This window comes from Anolis carolinensis, chromosome 1, assembly GCF_035594765.1.
Source record: "Anolis carolinensis isolate JA03-04 chromosome 1, rAnoCar3.1.pri, whole genome shotgun sequence".
NCBI lineage: Eukaryota > Metazoa > Chordata > Lepidosauria > Squamata > Dactyloidae > Anolis > Anolis carolinensis.
In genome coordinates, this window is record NC_085841.1 from 78,257,408 (window position 1) to 78,275,734 (window position 18,327).

General features: G+C 38.8%; 1 protein-coding gene across 6 annotated transcripts in view; it reads right to left on the reverse strand.

Annotated features, from left to right (window-relative positions):
• Positions 1 to 249: 249 nt before the first annotated feature.
• stxbp5 (syntaxin binding protein 5) overlaps positions 250 to 18,327 on the reverse strand; it is a 175,714-nt gene continuing 157,636 nt past the window's right edge. For all 6 annotated transcript variants that reach the window (XM_008123013.3, XM_003215725.4, XM_003215724.4 and 3 more), the window contains 2 exons: positions 9,650 to 9,870; positions 250 to 7,862 (listed from right to left, as the gene is read on the reverse strand). In XM_008123013.3, the coding sequence (XP_008121220.2) occupies positions 7,821 to 7,862; positions 9,650 to 9,870 (263 nt within the window). In that variant the 3' untranslated portion in view covers positions 250 to 7,820. The remainder of the gene's footprint in view (positions 7,863 to 9,649; positions 9,871 to 18,327) is intronic.

Consider the following 18,327-nt stretch of genomic DNA (forward strand, 5'->3'; position numbering starts at 1 on the left):
TTAATTTTCCATAGAATTTTGCTTAGGCAAGAAATAGTGGTGGTTCTGCTTGTTCCTTCCTCTGAAATACAGGGTACAACTCCGGGTATTTCTTGGTGATCTGCCATCCCAATATTTGCCAGGGCTTACTCCGCTTAGATTCCAAGAGAAGACAGAATCTGATGCCTTTAGGGTTTTTACTTAGGCTTCATAGTCCAAATTTAGAGGGAAGGAGATATATGAAAAAAATAGATCTGTTTTATTTCAGGAGAGATTTGAATAGTTTATTTTGCCCAGTCAGAGCCCTTCAGCATAATGACACATTCATATACACATATGAACATTTTTTTTTCTGAAACATGAACGTATAGTACATTTTTTTAAAATACCAGCAGCACAGGTATTTTTATTTACAAAAATATCCCATACTTAATTTTAATGTTATGACATAATTTAGGATCAAGTACATTAAGTAAAATAACTATGCAATCTAACATTTCCATTTGTAACAGTATGGTTTGCAGTTCATACGAAACTATATTTGTAGACAGATGAATTTGCAACCCTATCCTAAGATGCATTTCCCAGTTTCATCTTCAGAACACATAGTGGGGCTCTGCAAGACTAAAATTAACAAGTGGCAGTGAGGAGTAAAATAAAAATGAAAAGGACACAATGTACAGGGACTAGGATATATATAAAGCTAGAATATCAAGCATGCTTCCCCGGTGAGAAATGTTTGAAATATTTACCCATGTTCTTCATTTCCGCCCCCCTAAATGGTGCTCGCAGAATGAAACAGCATAACCAGAAAGCATGTTCCTCCCAGGCCTAACCAATATGGATAGTGGTGTGTGTGTTCACATAATGTAAGTATGCTTTATTTACACTTTTATTTTTTTAAAAAGGGAGTTAACACTCAACAGCTTCTCTATTTTGCATTATCCAGTATCATAGTAGCTTCATGGATGGCACCATGATTTTATTCCATGAATCAGAATTGGGTAAATATGCTTTCTTTTTTTAAAAAAGAGTGTGTAGTGGTGAAGAAGATAAATACTACAGTTGCTTAAGGTTTAGAAAGACCAGTTTCTGACTGCTTTATCAAAAATTGCTGTCACTGACTTAGTTGTATTATTGATTTTTTTCTATAATGAAATCTAGACCGGAAATTAATTTGACAATCAAAAATTATAGTTGTAAATGGGATCAAAATAAATGAGGAATATATAACAGTATCCACTTATTTTTCTTGCTTCTGTTCAGAATACATATAAAACGATGTTTAAAATTAGGTAATTCACATGTACTGGAAATCTAGTTGCTTCCCTGCCAGCAGCCCCAAATATAACATTCATTCAACAGGATCTTTATTTTCTTTCATCAGCAACAACACTATTGCTTACAAGGAAATAAAAATGATATAACTTCACAAATAAATAGTTAAGATGTGGGAACAAATGCCACTGAGAATTTGTACAGTAAGAATTTGCACAGTAATCACTGTGAAAATGAGTCGTTTTCAGCTGGAGGGCACGTAACTACATTGTAAGTGCAGTCATGGTCTCATCCCTCTGCATCTGAACACTAACAAATAAGATGGTTCATCAGCCACACACACAAAAAACCCAAACATTCTGAGGACATGTAATAATGAATATAAAATATGCAAAAACCAGAACCGCAAAATACAAAAAGCAAGCTGTCACTGACAAAAAAAATTACATGGCATTCACTTTTAGTTTTGGGGAATATATTCGCAAAGGCTGAAAATATCTGAAAATGTTGAATTTTGTATATACTTATGAAAAGAATAAATGCCTATCAACAAACTGTAGCTATTACAAACCATTATGTAATTTAGATAGTGTGTACTTTTTGTTTTTAGCATAGATTAAACCAGGGAGCTGCTTTTGTTACTGTAGAATATCTCTAATCAATCACAATGGGATAATTTATTATTATCTTGATTTGAGACTATTTTTATTATATACATTTAAGGTCTTTGACAAATGAAACACAAACTTTGTTTAAAACAAGAGTTTACATATACACACTCGATTTGATAATAAACTATATTCTTATATCATTATGAATAAATAGGTGAACGTTGTGGCTGTAAATCCAGCCATAGCTCTCATTCATTTCCATAGAACCAAACTGCATCTTAGTGTGGACAACGTTACAAGTTTGGGTGCTCAGTAAACAAATCTGAAAGTGTTTAACTAATTCAATTTTTAAAGAAAATGCTAAGAATCATTTATTTTATAACGAATCTTCCTGATCCAGCAGTTTGATTCTGACAATGGAATTCTACCAAAGACATGCAGAGCTCCTGTATTTTTTTTTTTACTTGTTTGATTATTTCAATGGAAGATACAGGGCCACATCTTCACAGGGAAGTTCCTGTCCACAAGGATGCACAGCTCTTCGTGTACAGATAGGGGGTTTGCTAAAAGGAACTTTCTAAACTATATTATATACAGCAAAATCAATTTTAAACTAATGTTCAAAATGATAAAATACTCAAGCTTGCCTTACTTAAAGTGCAGGGAAAAGAAATTTAAGTTTACAGTTCAGATTAGATCAGTGCTATGGAAAGCAAAAAGGAAAAGTTGCTGCATTGAAAAAAAATCTCCTTTGGCTATAGCTTTCTAATACAGTATTGTCAACACTGTATGTATAATAAAACCATACAAAGATAACAGATGGAAATCAGCTTAGTTACTTTATACCTAATGTGCTATAAGGTATGCTAACGGTGTCACACTTTCAGACTTGCTTGAAATACACAAAATATTTACATGAAGTAACATTCAGAAGTTACAATTTGGCAGTTTTCTAACTAAAGAAACGTGTCTTCAGTTTGTTATAATTAAACATGATAACATTACATAAAGACAAGTAGCAGCACTTTGTTTGCATTTCATCAATATAAAAAAATAGTTCACCTAGGCTTTGTATAGATGCTTCCCCCCCCCCCCCCCGCTCCCTCTGAAGTAATGGCAACAGCTTGGCCCTGTTATCAGGGAATGAGCCTTGACCCAGGATCAGCAGCTTGATAATTGTACAAATGTCACTGAAGGAGGATCCGTGCTGGCACAGAGTCTGTTCTGTTTGGGGAGTTCCTAATTTCACCTGCTCCCTCTGACCTAGTTATTCCCCAACAGAGTCTGCACTTCCTTGTATTTTAAAGAGGCTGAAACAAAAACTTAATGTAAACTCCACATTTCAATACATTTTAAAAAGCACTCTAGGGATTTAAGTGGGAGAGGATAATGTCATCAGCCAAGAAGTATCAATAACAGTTCATCAGGATGATGATATCTATTGCAGCAGTACTGATAATGTTACTGGTATATGATTCTGGCTTTCCGAGTACAAAAATAAAAGTGCAAGGGGAAAATAAACAACCAAAAAGAGAGGTCTTGTTTTGGGAATGTTCTCTCCCACTACAAAGCATGCTCCCCCATCTTCCTGTTTTCATAAACAGAGGCCCAAAAAACAGGCAAACCCATTCATGGTTTCAACCCTTATCACCTCGACATCCACAACTTCAGTATTTCAATTCTTCCTTCCATAGTAAATTTAAAAATATGCTCACAATCCCTATTAACTGCTGCTTCAGCACTATTAAAATAGTATTCTTTAGAAACAATGAAATTGTCTGTGTAGGGTAGAGGGGAAACACCTAGGAACCAAAAACTCATACCCAGTAGTTTTGTTTAAAGTTCCAGCCAAATCTGGGGTATCTTCCTCTCTTATATTTCAGCCACTCCCAAAATCCCGTTTTATGTAAAAATCCAAACCCTGAGAATATTCAGCACATCACTATGAAAAACATCCAAAACCAATTTGACCAAGAATTACAGGAGGCCTCCAAAAAGAACATATACATTACATAAGCGCTTACACAACTGTTTCTAAAAGCTATAGTCTCCACACATTCTTATTCTTATTATAGGTTTCTTAAACACAGAATGAAATGCCAACCCAAGTTGATGAAGGCAATTTTCCGCAAAACTACATGAAAGGAGTTATACAAAATAAATTGTCCTACAAAAACAATTGCCTCTTACTCCAGTTAGATTGACACTGCAAATTGACAGAACTGGAAAAATGTCACAATTATTCACGAAACCCAATGTCTTCAGATATTTTCTAGCCAAATTACTGATTTATAATACAAAATGTGAGAATAAGTGCAAATTGAAACATATGTTAATGACAAATCATTTGGGCTTCCATGGACTTCCTTGTTCTTTGTTTTCTTTACTGTTTCTTAAAATTACACAGCCAAACAAAAAATAACAATTTCTTGGTGTCCGCTCTAGTTTCTTAGATATGGTTATCATAGTTTTCTTTGGGCAAGCAAATGGCAACTGGTAGATGGCATATGTTCTGTATCTCAAAAACTAAAGCAGATAGAGGAAACTTGTGCCATTTTTGGAATCAGTAGGTCAAATTTACCCGAAACAGGTCTAACATTTCAGGCACCAAAATGTGTGCTGGCCAGTGTTATTCAGTTATTATCCTTTATCATAATATTATAGAAGGTGAAATTTTTTTCCCATCTGTTGTTTGTCAAATACTTGGTGTCCAGATAGCCAGAGCTCAATGTCTTTTATCTCAAAATTGAGGCGTAACCAACAGAAACATATCATTTCCATAGTTTTACAGCAAGGACTATTAATTTACCATAGAATTCTCTTATTTTGGCCATTTTCTTGAGTGAACAAAGTATCTATTCCACTTAATATTTAGCTCAGTGTAAAAGGGAAAACCAGCCACAATTAATACAGTTTACTGGATATAATTATTCTGTTGTCAAGTAATTCAGCCAAATATAAGCACTGAGAAATCAATAGGATACTGTTTTATAGCATATATTTATGCATCTCTATTGGAAATCAGCATAGCCTGAAGATTCTTGCTTTTGGTTGGACAATGCAATTTGTACACAAAAGAAACATTAGCACTGGAAAATTGAATTAATTAACGCACAAAGACCAGATGCCACAATTAACAGATATTAATGTTGGTCATTTAATGTCGACATCACTGATCATTTTCTTAATATTTGGTTTATGGAGCTCATCCAATGTATTCATATAAAGAACTACAACTCAAATAATTTACCAGAAATATTTTTATATGATTTTAAGGGCATAAAAGAAAAAAATATTTTTAAAAAGTAACTGCTGTTTCTAATCAAATTGGTGCAGGCTCAATTCAAATGCTTCCTGCCACAGAATTACTTCTACAAGCTCAAGGCATTATAAGGTTGTGGAAACACCTGAATTTGCTTCCAGATGGATTAATCAGATCAATTTAGTAGTAACCTACTAAAAACTGCACTGCAAGTTAATGTATATATGTGAACTATCTGTTGTCCTCAAATGATAATTGAAATATCCCTTCCACTGGTCAAGTCTATCTTTACTGCCCCCAAGTGACTTCTGCTTGAAACCTGGCTGCTTTAGGAACTTAACTGCATTCAGCTGAAGGAGTTTAAATTAGATTCATTTAGAAGTAAGTCTTACTGATTTAAAATATCAAGCTGTGCAAAGCCAATCAGTTACTTTTTCAATCTGAATGGCACCATACACAGTGTAAAGTAATGTTTCGAGCAAAAGCAAATTTGTATACCACTGCTGAAAACACAACAGAAAAAATTGTTCTGCAGTCTATGTTTATCACATACAAGTCAAGAAATCCATTCAACACATACACAGTACAATCAAGTTCAGGAAAATCAATCTTAAACTTTTCCTAGCCACACACTGGCACTTGCTTAAATATAAAGCCTAAACTAGTTAAGGCTCTATGAAAATGATCACAGATTAATCACATTTTCCAGCTTTCAACATGACAAAGATGCCTATCTTTTAAGTTTTTTAAAAATAAATCCTTTTTATTCTTCTTACATTATGGCTTTGATGCAGCCTTTATTCGCTAAAAATATACTGCTTCAGTTTGGCACATCTTAAATCCCTTCTCTCATAAATCTACCTAGGAATCTCTGAGTTGCTGAATCAGTAAAACATCAAAGTCAACATTTTGTTTTTAGTACTGATCTCTTTGGGGGGGGGACACTTCACCATGATTTGAGTATTATTCTGTAATTTGTGCAGTAAAAGACACTTGGAAAAAAATCCATTTAAACCAATAGAACTTTCTTCCAAGTAAATATGCACCAGATTCTGGAGACAACCTTTTTCCTGATACAATTTTGACTTCTAAATATATTTGAAACATTTCTGAAGTTACTGTCATTTAACACAATTGATAACAAATGATTGCTATTATTATCAAGTTGTATCTCAGAGTCCAACACCACTTGAACTCAAGACCATTCCACCTGGGAATTCAATTTTAATTGGGTACATAAGCTGGCTACATATCTGATAGTTCTTGAGTGCTTGAACAAATACATTCTGTTAAACACACAAAAGAATATGTACAGCATGAATTAACTCATAGTCATTTAAAAATATTTTATAAATTGACCCAACAATATTTTCAGGAAAATAAAAAAATATAGGTGGTTGGAATATGATAAATGTTTTTCTCATTATAACAGACTTTTTTTTTAACTTTTCACACTAAACAGCCATAATACAAATGAAAACTTCCAGCATGATGTGCAGTTCAATCACTTGTACATTTTTTTTACAATGCAAAAGTAACTTATACTTTTGTTTTCCATTTAACATTGGCTGCTTTCAGTCATCAGAATAAACAAAGTTTATTATGGCAGGAATAAGCTACAGTACAGTTTGGGGCTCATATGCTCCCTCTTCCTCTCTCTGCTATTTGTACAGTAATGGGAACATTTACTGGTAATTAACTGCACTTTTGCACTATGTCCAGTTAAATCTAACTATGTGGTGTTCAAATAAACCACTTTCAAATTATGAATTATGAAGATGTGTTTCAAATAAATCAGGGTTAGATTAATTAATATTAAACATGGTGGCTGGCTTTGGAAAAAATGGCAAATTGAAATTAGTACCAAAATCAAAACAGAACCAATGAAATCCCACTGACAAACCAAACTGCAGTGAATGCCTTTAAGCTCCTCATTGCCATAGGTGGGAGAGGGAAAAAGCACAAGCTCAAGACTTACTGTGGCTCATTCTCATCATGATAAACCATGCCTTATCATGAAACCTGAATACAGCAACAGTATGATAATACAAATACAAGAATATTAGATCAGGGGTCCAAGAAGAAACTATGTGCATGTTAACTATGTATAGACTCAGGATGGGGCCAACGTACTTCCAGTTTATCAGATCACAGAGTTGGCAGCAGAGTAAGTCATTTCCAGTAATAGCTATTATGACGTGCTCTAAGGAGGGAAGATGTAGATCAGTTACTAGTAGTCCTGTATGTTGAACAGCTTTATTCTAGCTCTTGGACCCCTGATTTATTGCAGCCTCCTATATGAGGTTGAAACACTGGCAGCAACAACAATAGCACAAAAACTTTTGGCATATGAAATATTAACACAGGATAGATCCTGCATTGCCCCTGCTTTTCTGATACCTACTTTTCTTTTTTTCCTGTCCATGTGTTCTCTTTATCAGTTCTGTTCCCAAGCTCTCAGTCAGCCCACAGGTAAGACACACACACGCACACACTATGTGGGTGTCAGCTTTAAATATAACTATCCTCAGTTAAAGCTGTACGACTGAGGTAAACAGTGTGTAATTTGTGCTAGGAAATATCAGTAACCATTGGCTGACAACCTTCCAGTTCGCTGGTCCTGCAGAAGTTGATGAAAAGGAGGTTTTTCTTCAAGGTAAAGTTATATAGATGTATTTGAAAAGGTGTTGTCAGAACTGGTACCACTTCTTATCTTTGCATTTCAACATCATCTACAAAATAAAAGACCACAACATATTAATGCATATATGAGAGTTCAAAGTACAATTCATTAGTTTAGGCAAAAATAATAAGAACAACAACTGATAAGCCACTGTTGAAGTGACTCAGAAGTTTCAGCTAGAACTCTATTGGGCAATTAAGCCGTTCACATTTTATATGGTACACTACACAATGGTTTTGTAACTCTGAAATATCTCACACAGATAGGTAGATTTCTAAGGCAAAGGGGTAAACATCACTGTAAAATAAAGTGACTATATGACTAAGAAGATTATGTATTCTTGAGCAAACTGATTCAGTTGTGCATGAATAAAGATTTTTCCTATTTGCTTGTGACAATGTAGCACTCTCATGTTAGTGATCAGAAGCTTGTCAGTAAGGATGACAAATCAAGTAAAAAAAGAAAGGTCCAGGTGACCAGGGAATACTCTTTATAGCCAGGACCTTGGTCTGAACATCACAGTGAGCAGGGATTCCAGTTTCTCATGAAGAAGATAGTGAGCTGGATCCTGCTCACTCTTGCAATAGGAGTGGTTTTTATTAAACACCTTCAGCCTTTTGGCCTATGGCTTGTTTAGTGTAATATGTAAACCTGGGAGGTTCTCCCTATTCGGCCTCTCTCCTGATAAGCCACAGAACTATTTCACTGTCTAACAGTTGCCGCCATGTAATAATCGCACCGCTGCTTTTGGTTCCTCAAACCATTATTTTTGCTATCCTTGCATTATAGGAGCGTCTTGATTAACTGCCCCAGTGTATTGCTGGAAGAGGCACTATACAAAAAATAGCTTTGCCCGCCCATCTGCCCTCTTTCAGCTACAGGGCTTCACTAACCTGTGCACCTGAAAGAGGTGTGTGTGGGCAGGCAGACAGATTAGTGAATGATGCACTGTAACTGAAAGGGGGTGGGCCTTCTCCCGTACAATCTGCCCTGGAAACTACCTCAGCCAGCGAGAATCCAATTGGCGACCATCACCCAGAGGACCTTTTCATTGGCTGATTCAGGATTGTGGAACGATCTGCCAGAAGAGATCTGCCAGCTAAATCAGCTGTCGGAATTTAAGCGACAATTGAAGAACTATCTCTTCCGACAGGCATACCCAGTCAATTTTTAACTATGAACTGTCCTGTGTTTACTGTATTTTAATCTTTGTTCTATGTATTTCATAGAAATACATTTTAAGATATAAATTTTACAATATTTTATGATTATGTATTTTAACTATGCTATACCCCACTTCAAGGAAAGGCAGGTAAGAAATGATATTATTATTATTATTATTATTATTATTATTATTATTATTATTATTATTATTATTATTATTATTGGGAGTAGGTGCATGAGCAGGCGGATGAATGAAGTGCCATAGTTGAAAGGGATGCCTGGACATAAAATTGGCATGGCTTTTTTCACCATCACCACCAACAACATTTATTACGGTTCATAGGCATTTTTCACCATGTAATAGTCACACCCTCTTTTTTTGGCACAAAGAGATAAAAAGTGTGACTACTGTGCAATGAAAGACGGTCCTTTAGTTCTTCCCACCCACTACTCTGACTTATTATGGGGGGAAAAGCCAGAAATATAGCTCCAGTCTGGATTTGTATACATTTGCAGTAAGCTGAAATCAATAAGCAATGAGAACCAACATACCACTCACAGTAAGCCAAGTGTACTGTGAAACTCTAGTTTACTGTGGGATCTAAATAGTCCCACTGAGTGAAGGAGGAGATTTGATTCTTTAAAAAATATACAACCATGTTGACAGCTTACCTCATGCGCATGCTTTGAGAAAGAATCTGCACTGGCTAACATAGCTGCTGTTCGTTCTTCTAATTCTCCTAGCTTCTGTCCTCTTTCATCTAATGCTATTCTGGCTCTTGCCAATTCACAGACTATTCCAGATGCGGCTCCTTTGACTCCTTCTATACCACCAGGACCAGGAATATGCTGAGCAAGACTTCTTGATGCCTTCCCAGCTGCAGATTCTCCAACTAGTCATGTCAAAGAAAGAAACAAGGAACAAATGTTTTATATCTTTCTAGAGTTAATACAGTAACAAGTCAAGTGGACAGATGGCAGAAATGGAAATAACATATCCTCTGATGTTTCCCTTTTGGATTTTTCCAGAAGGCAGCTAATACTAAAAGGACAAACTCGTTATGCTGTAATAAAATATGCATTTATAGATAGGATATAGAATGCAGAGCAATTTTTAGACAACAGTGTTAAGTTTCACAACAACAACAACAACAACAACAACAACAACAACAATAATAATATATAATAATACTTTATTTTTGTATCCCGCCACCATCTCCCCGAAGGGACTCGGGGCGGCTAACATGGGGCCAAGCCCAAAAGAAAACAAGGTGTAAACTTGTTAAAATATGAAACAAAACAATAAAATAACAATAACAGTATACAATCAAATAAAACAGATTCAAGCACAATTGTACATATAAAACCATAAAAGCAGGATAAAGAAAAGTCATAAAAACAACTTCACCACTGATGGATAGAATGGGGGGGGGGGGGGTCAGATTAAAGTGCATAATAGCTAGACTGTTTAATAATGCGGCTGGACAAGGGATAGGATGCAGGCCTGTAGCGGGGGGGGGGGGGGGGGTTAGGGGTTCAACCCCCCCCCCGAAATTTTTCAAGTTATAAAAAAAATCTCGTTTACTCATGAATTTTAACTGGTTAACCAAATCCCCATGCTAAGTCTATGAGATGCAAAACATTAAGAGTCCCTCCAGGCACTATCTCAAGCAGATATTGACAGGTTTGTAGCGGGGAGGGGTATGTGCTAGGGGTTCAACCCCCCCCCCCAAATTTTCAAAACCCCTCCCGAAATTTTTTTCTGGCTACGGCCCTGATAGGATGGGATGGGACAAGAGATAAGGTGCAAAATAGCTGAATTTATATGCGTTTAGCCCCCTATTCAAGTTCCATTCTTTTAATGATTTTAGAAAAATGTTGGACTTTGTGTGATGACCCATGGGCCTTGTAGTCCTGCTCAGGACATTGTAATCCCTGATGAAGATGAGAACTTGGGTTTTTTACCTTCCCAGTCTGAACTGGATTCCTCTCAGCCAGATCTTCCCCAGGCAGATCTGGGAACCTTGCACCTGCAAGAAAGTTGTGTCCCAGAAGTATGTCAAACAACCCCAGAGCCTACTTCTCCCGTGTTCTTGCGCCGGGAGTTTTGTAAACAACAGAGAAGTTTGGAATCAGCTTCGCGCAGGAGTGCGAGGATAGCAGCTAAGAATGTTGCCAATTAAGACTGTTTCTCGTGAGAATCTTTAAGGAGTTTAACATCTGGTCTCGGAGTTTAGCTTTCGTTTCTGTTTCCCAGAGAACGGCTTCGGTGAGAAAGTTAGACTCTATATAGGTGTTTTGCCCGCGTAGTAACTTCGCGGAGTCAATTCGTCAGCCTACGGAGCGAGTTGTGTCTGGACAGCGCGCTCCGATTCAAGCCTCGCTCCTGCCCAAGCCTTGCCTTGCTATCCAGCCTTCGCCTTGCTTCCCAGCCTTTGTTTATCTGCGGACCTTGCCTTGTTTCCCAGGATCAATCCTTGCCTTGTTCACGGATTTTACCAAGTTATCCCACGGACCTTGTTCTTGTTCCTAGTTACCTTGTTCCACGTTCAAGCCTTGTTTCAAGTATCAAGTTATTTCCTAGCCACGCTCAAGTTTTATGGACTAAAGGACCTTGTCATCTCCCCTCACTTTGCTTGGCAAAGTGAGTGTTTCGGTTATTGGATTACAACTTTGGACCTTAATATTTCCTATTGGACATTGCTTTTTTGGACTATTTCTGACCTTTCCTGAAAGGTCTATTTCTGGACTATTTTCTACACTTGTTCTTATTAACTTTATATATTCCTTCAATAAAGATATTAGTTAGATTCTGGCCTCTGTGTATGGTTATTGGTGCTCTGCAGCCTGGGTCGTGACACTTTGGCACTTACCTATGTAAAGATTAACAGCATGATTTTCTGTATATATTAATATTTAAAATCAATTGGATTACATTGGTACATTCAGATTATTTTCAATTTCTTTCTGGGAAGTTCACTTCACTCTCATGATTTTCAATCATTTATTAAAGACATTTATCTTTTATTAGACTATTGTTCTGTTGCCCTGAATTATAGAAAATATTTGCATGCCAAGCCCCAATTAATTCAATGGGGTTTACTTCTAGGGAAGTGTGGATCGGAATGTAGCCTGATTGATATTTTTTTCTGCATGTACATCTATTTTTAGGCTTTTAAAAGTTAATGCATACACTTGTGTATAAGTCAACCTCATGTCCAAGTTGAGAGAAGCTTTTAGGACCTAAATTAGGGATTTTGATATGACCTAGAGATCCATTGTGGGTACATGGAACTCACCATAGACCAGTGGTTCCCAAACTTATTTGGCCTGCCGCCCCCTTTCCAGAAAAAATATGACTCAGCACCCATTGGAAGGGGGGGGCATGGCTTAGAGGGGTGGGTGTGGCTCCTGCTCAAGAGGGTGGGGCTGAGCCAAGATACAGGGCTGGGAGGGGGAGGTGGGTTGTGGCCAGGACTGGGATGGGTGGAGTTACGAGCTCTGAGACAGGGCTGAGCTTCTATCCCTGTCCTGCGGTACCTGCCAGGAACCAGGGGGCAGGGCTAGAGGAGGGGGCAGGGCCTCTTCCCAAATGCCTGACGGGGCTGAACCTCTATACCCCGCCCCCATGTTTTAACAAGCACCTCAAGGGAGGTATACAGAGGCTCAGTCCTGTCTCGTGCTCTTGGAAAGAGGCCCCGCCCCCACCCCAGCCCCACCCTTTAGTCCTAAAAGGCCTCTCAGGAGAAGTATAGAGGCTCAGCCCTGTCTCGGGCTCTTGGAAGGAGGCCCCGTCCCCTTCCCTAGCTCCGCCCTCTGTGTCCCAACAAGCGCCTCAGGAGAGGTATATATTCTCAGCCCTGTCTTGGGCTCTTGGGAAGAAGCCACGCCCACTCATCTAGCTCCGCCCCCTGTGTGTCCTAACAGGCGCCTCAGGTGCTCAGCCCTGTCTCCGGCATTTGAGAAGAGGCCCCTCCCCTCCTCTGGCCCCGCCCCATGTCCTAATAGGTGCCATCACCCCCCCCCCGGATCACTCCAGCGCCCACCGGGGGGCGGTAGCACCCACTTTGGGAATCACTGCCATAGACTCATCTATTCTGCAGAGAGGCAAAAGCACTAGTGCTGTTATAGGGGACCAGCTGCCCCTTACTACCATATCCACCATTTTCCTGCCTACATATTATGGAGTAGAGGGGGGTTGTATTTTTTTTCCATGGATTGAAAAAGCCCTCAAAGGGAGTGTTTAGTCCACCAAAGAGTAACTGTCATTTAACCAAAGAGTAACTGTTTGTCACTCAGAGGACCTTTTCATCAGCTGCCCCATGACTGTGGAACAACCTGCCGGTAGAGCTCCAACGGTTAGATCAGCTGTCGGAATTTAAGACACATGTGAAGATCTATATCTTCCGGTAGGCCTATCCAGCTAGGTTTTGATGCTGCAAGGCTATTCACTGGTATTCAAGCTTGCCTATATATATATATATATGCCATGTATGTATTTATGTATATATTCCACACCTATATATGGTGTATGTTGAGCAACCCTTATCCATATACAGCAGTAGATGTGCGTGTGTATATATATGAACAGGGCCATACAGCCTGGAAAACTCACAGCAAACTATATATATATATTCTCTCTTACCCACATACACAATCCGAAATTGTCCCATGTATGCATGTGTATATGTGTATGGATATATGTGTGTGTCTGTGTGTGCATTGGATTGTGTTTGTGTGTGAGAGAGAATATATATACACACATGCACATACATACATACATACATACATACATACAGGTATATATGGATAAGGGATGCCCAATGTACACTACACACACACACACACACACACACACACACATTCTCTCTCTCTCTCTCTCTCTCTCACACACACACACACACACACACACACACACACACACACACACACAGTGTTCAAATGAAGACACATTGGTACATGGACACATGTATCCTCAACAGTCATACATACATATATTCCTTCCTAAAATTCATTTTCAAAATGCACTCCTGAGTCTCAACACTTGTGCCTCCCTTCCTACGGGTGCCTCTACATGTTTCCAGCCCAAACCATTTCAAGGCTCCTCTCCTCTTCCTCGGGCACCCAGGGCAGGTTGTGTGTGTGTGTGTGTGTGGAACGGCAGAGACAGACAGACAGAAAAAGACAGAGACAAAAGTGTGTTGCGTTTTGTGTGCGAGCTGGCTATTATGAGCCCCGTTTCCTGGGTGAGCCTGGAAGACAGCAAGGCGAAAGGAAAGAAGGCAAGCGAAAGGGAAAAGAAAGCCATTTCGAAGCGGAATGCGCTGTTACTTCTTCCATTCTTCCCTCAGTAATCCCACCTTGAATTGGGAGGCAGGAGGAGCAAGCAGAGAGGGGGAAAGAAAGAAAGCCAGACTGCCTCTGCCTCTTCACTTTCTTTTGTTGTCATCTCTTTTGGGGACAAAAAGGCGGCTAACGAAGAAGCCGCTGAATGTAGGCTCTCTTTTTTTCACCACTGAGGCCTGGTTGTAGTAAGATCGTGTTATGAGAGGAGGAGGATGGCGTGCTCCTCTCAGGGGAAGGCCGGGAAGGGAAGAATTGATGCCATGGCTGTTCTCTGGGGCGGAGCGAGGAGTGAGAAGGTGATTCTGTGAGAATGCATAGTGTTGTTTTATTATTTTTTTTTGAATTTTTGGACCTTTTTTTGTGGTGACCGCATCTTTCCCTACAAACCTGTGCAATCTCTAAGATCTTCTGGAGAGGCTCTTCTCTCGCTTCCTCCCCCTTCGCAAGTGCGGTTGGGGGGACGGACGTGGCAGGGCCTTCTCTGTGATGGCTCCCCGGCTCTGGAATTCCCTCCCCAGGGAGATTAGGTTAGCACCTACCCTCGCTGTCTTTCATAAGCAATTAAAAACATGGATGTTCTGTCGTACATTCGATTAGACAAGTCCTTATAACCTGGCCCCTATTCATACTGAAATCTGCCCTGTCACCTTACAGCTGTTTTCCATCTCAGGTCTATTTTCCCTACCTGTGTTGCCTACCTCATGTATTTTATTTTGATATATACACCAGTTCTAACTTTAATGAGTTTGTTAAACATCCATTATGTCTTAGATTGGACCTCCTAAAGGTGGACTGTTAATTTTTTAATGTTTTATAGTTATGCTATTTTAACCATGGTTTGTTTAATCTGTTTTTAGTTTGATACTTTTGTTTTAATTGTATATTTTATGATGTAAATGTGACTGATTGGGCTTGTCCCCATGCAAGCCGCTCTGAGTCCTTTCGGGAAGATGGTGGTGGCATACAAAAATAAAGTTGTTGTTGTTGTTGTTGTTGTTGTTGTTGTTATTATTATTATTATTATTGGGTAGTGATTGGTTTTGTGGCCAAATTTGGTGTGATTTCGCTCAGTAGTTTTGTTGTTAACTTGGTCCCACAAGTGGACAGTACATTTATATATATATATAGATTATTCAAATGACACATATACCAATTATTTTGTGATTTACATCAGTGGTACAGCTATAGGGAACAACATGGCAGTTCTAATATTTTTGGTGGCAAAAGTTCAAGAATCATGATTTGCATCTGTAACATACTGTAGAGATCCCTGAATCCTACCTACAACTTCCTCCATATTTTTGTTGTTATCATTTAGGGAAGCTGTAATATCCCGAGTCCAAAGCAAACATAGTACCAATGTCAGATTTCTAAAAACGAAAACAGAAGCTTTATGAGGCTTTTTCGGTGTCTTTAATAACTGTGCCTCCCTCTTCATGGACTATAGCTTTTGAGATACATATAAAACAAATACTGGGCCCTACTCTGATTAATAATACTTAAGTTAATTGGTTGAATAATGTTTTTAAGATGAATTTGTAATGAATAATTCATTAATTGATCAATAAGGCCCACCTACACTAACATTATAATGAGAATCCAATATAACTCAAAACATCAGCCACAAAACATAAACAACCAATTTGTGCTGTAACTCTCATTGAGGTTTAAAGTACATTTTTAAAAGTACCTAGAAAGTCTGTGTTTACCCAAATAATATGCTGAAGCAGAGTATCCCAAATTCAAGGCAAAGCTGGCTTCACAAAATGAGGAGACACATCCACCTCTGCTGAATCACATTATAGACTCCAGATTGGAGGGACTGGCAAAAAGCACCCCAAGGACATGCCTCTCCACCCCTGCCCTGAGCTCAAAACGAGCTCCAGACCTGTCACTCTAATCAGCAGTGCAGCAAAACTGATTCCTCCTAACTTGGTTTCAAGCCAGTGTAGAGGTGCCCAAAGAAACATTGTTGTCTGATAAATTATGCTAATATGTTGACATTAGAATGATGCAGAGAACCAGAGGGGAACTGCCATGGTTGCCATGTTCCCATCATTACTGCTTTTAAATATATCAGCAGAGAAGGCTCAATGGCTTAACATTTTATTCTCATCTGAACCTGTTTACCACTACTGCAGCTACATTACTTTTTTTTCTTGTCAGGAGCGACTTGAGAAACTGCAAATTGCTTCTGGTGTGAGAGAATTGGCCGTCTTCAAGGACGTTGCCCAGAGGATGCCCAGATGTTTGATGTTTTACCATTCTATGGGAGCTGACAGAGGGAGCTCACCCACTCTCCCCAAATTCGAACTGCTAACCTTCTCGGTCAGCAGTCCTGCTGGCATAAAGGTTTAACCCACTGCACCACCAGGGGGCTCCAGTTGCATTACTGATTCCAGACTATCAATCAAAACTTCAGATTTACCCACACTAGTTCTGCTCCCTTGGTTCAAACTGATATTTTTAATATGGTGGCCTGAAGCAGCCATCAGCAACATCACCATGTCTAAACTATAGGGATCTGCCACTGTTTGACCAGATGAAACTGGTTTACTTGCCCCGGTAATAAATAATAATAATAATAATAATAATAATAATAATAATAATAATAATAAATTTTTTTTATTTGTATACCGCTCTATTGCCCCGAAGGGACTCAGGGCAGTTTCCAACGTAGGTAAAGGATTTGATTGTGGTAGTTGTTTTAACTCTTCATTAATTATCATTTTTATTTTAATCTGCATTTTTTCTTTTTTGGTTGAAGAAAGGAGGCTATTCCACTCCCTACCTTGATTCCATTGGAGCAAATAAACATCATTTTCAGTAATATCTCCCCTTTATTTCCCGAGACATGCTGGAGAACAGATACAGGGTCAATTCGATCATCATTTTAATCTAGACCCACAACTCGCCGGCCAGTGGTCAGTGAAATCACTACCATAACTGAATGAAATGTAGGTTGTTTTTTCTTTTTATCTGGAAGTAGGAGTGCTTTTCTGTTTTCACTGTCTTCATATATTACATTTCTCTTTTTAGAAGCCGATTCCATTTTTTCTCTATTGCACTTAAAATATGTTATGTAAACACTGTCTCAGTATGAGTTAAAGAATTTTTTTGTCCAGGTGGTAAGGCAGGAAATTAAAAAAACCTGACAAGCAAGGTAAGAGAGTCAATGTTTATAACTGATAAAAGAATTAAGAACTCCTGTCTATCCAGTTGACACATGGAAAATAAGCCCACCCAGAGAAATGTGGCATCTTCCAGGTTCTCCAAACCCTATTTTAAACTTCCTGCCTAGCAGTACCAAAGGATGGCCAACATGGTGAGGAGAGTAGAAGAGATTGGGCTTTTTCAGTTTCTCCCAGAGCAGATTAAGATGACATTTTAACCCACCCAGAGAGTCTAAAAGGAGACCTGACCTCTTCTGCTCAGTGCACCACAGACATAGCAGGCCACAGCCACCACAATTTTTTTCAAGAAAATACCACAAAAGGTAAGAAGCAGCACAATAGGCAGAGGTGCTGCACTTACTTGTGTAAATCTGTCCAGGTTTTTAAAATCAGTTTTCTGGCATACATTTTTTGACACATACATAAACATATGAAATGTAGTAATTATTTTTATCTATCTTTTTAGAAGTCTATAATGTCAAGGTTATAAACAATGAAGGGTGTTTATGAGTGTATGAAGGGTGTATCTTTGCTCGTTGGGGGAGGCCCTCCTCTCGCTTCCACCACCCTCGCAGTCGCGGTTGGTGGGGACGAGGGAGAGGGTCTTCTCCGTCGTGCCCCCCCGGCTTTGGAACTCGCTCCCCAGGGATATCAGGCAGACCCCCACCCTCCCCTCCTTCCGGAAGAGCCTGAAAACCTGGCTCTTCCAAAAGGCCTTTGATGATTGATCCTTGTAGGTTCGATTTGTCTGCCTTCTCAACAATAGATCCACTGGTATGCCCTCTCAGTATTACATTTAGCACTTTATTGACTATGTCAGCTGTATAACTA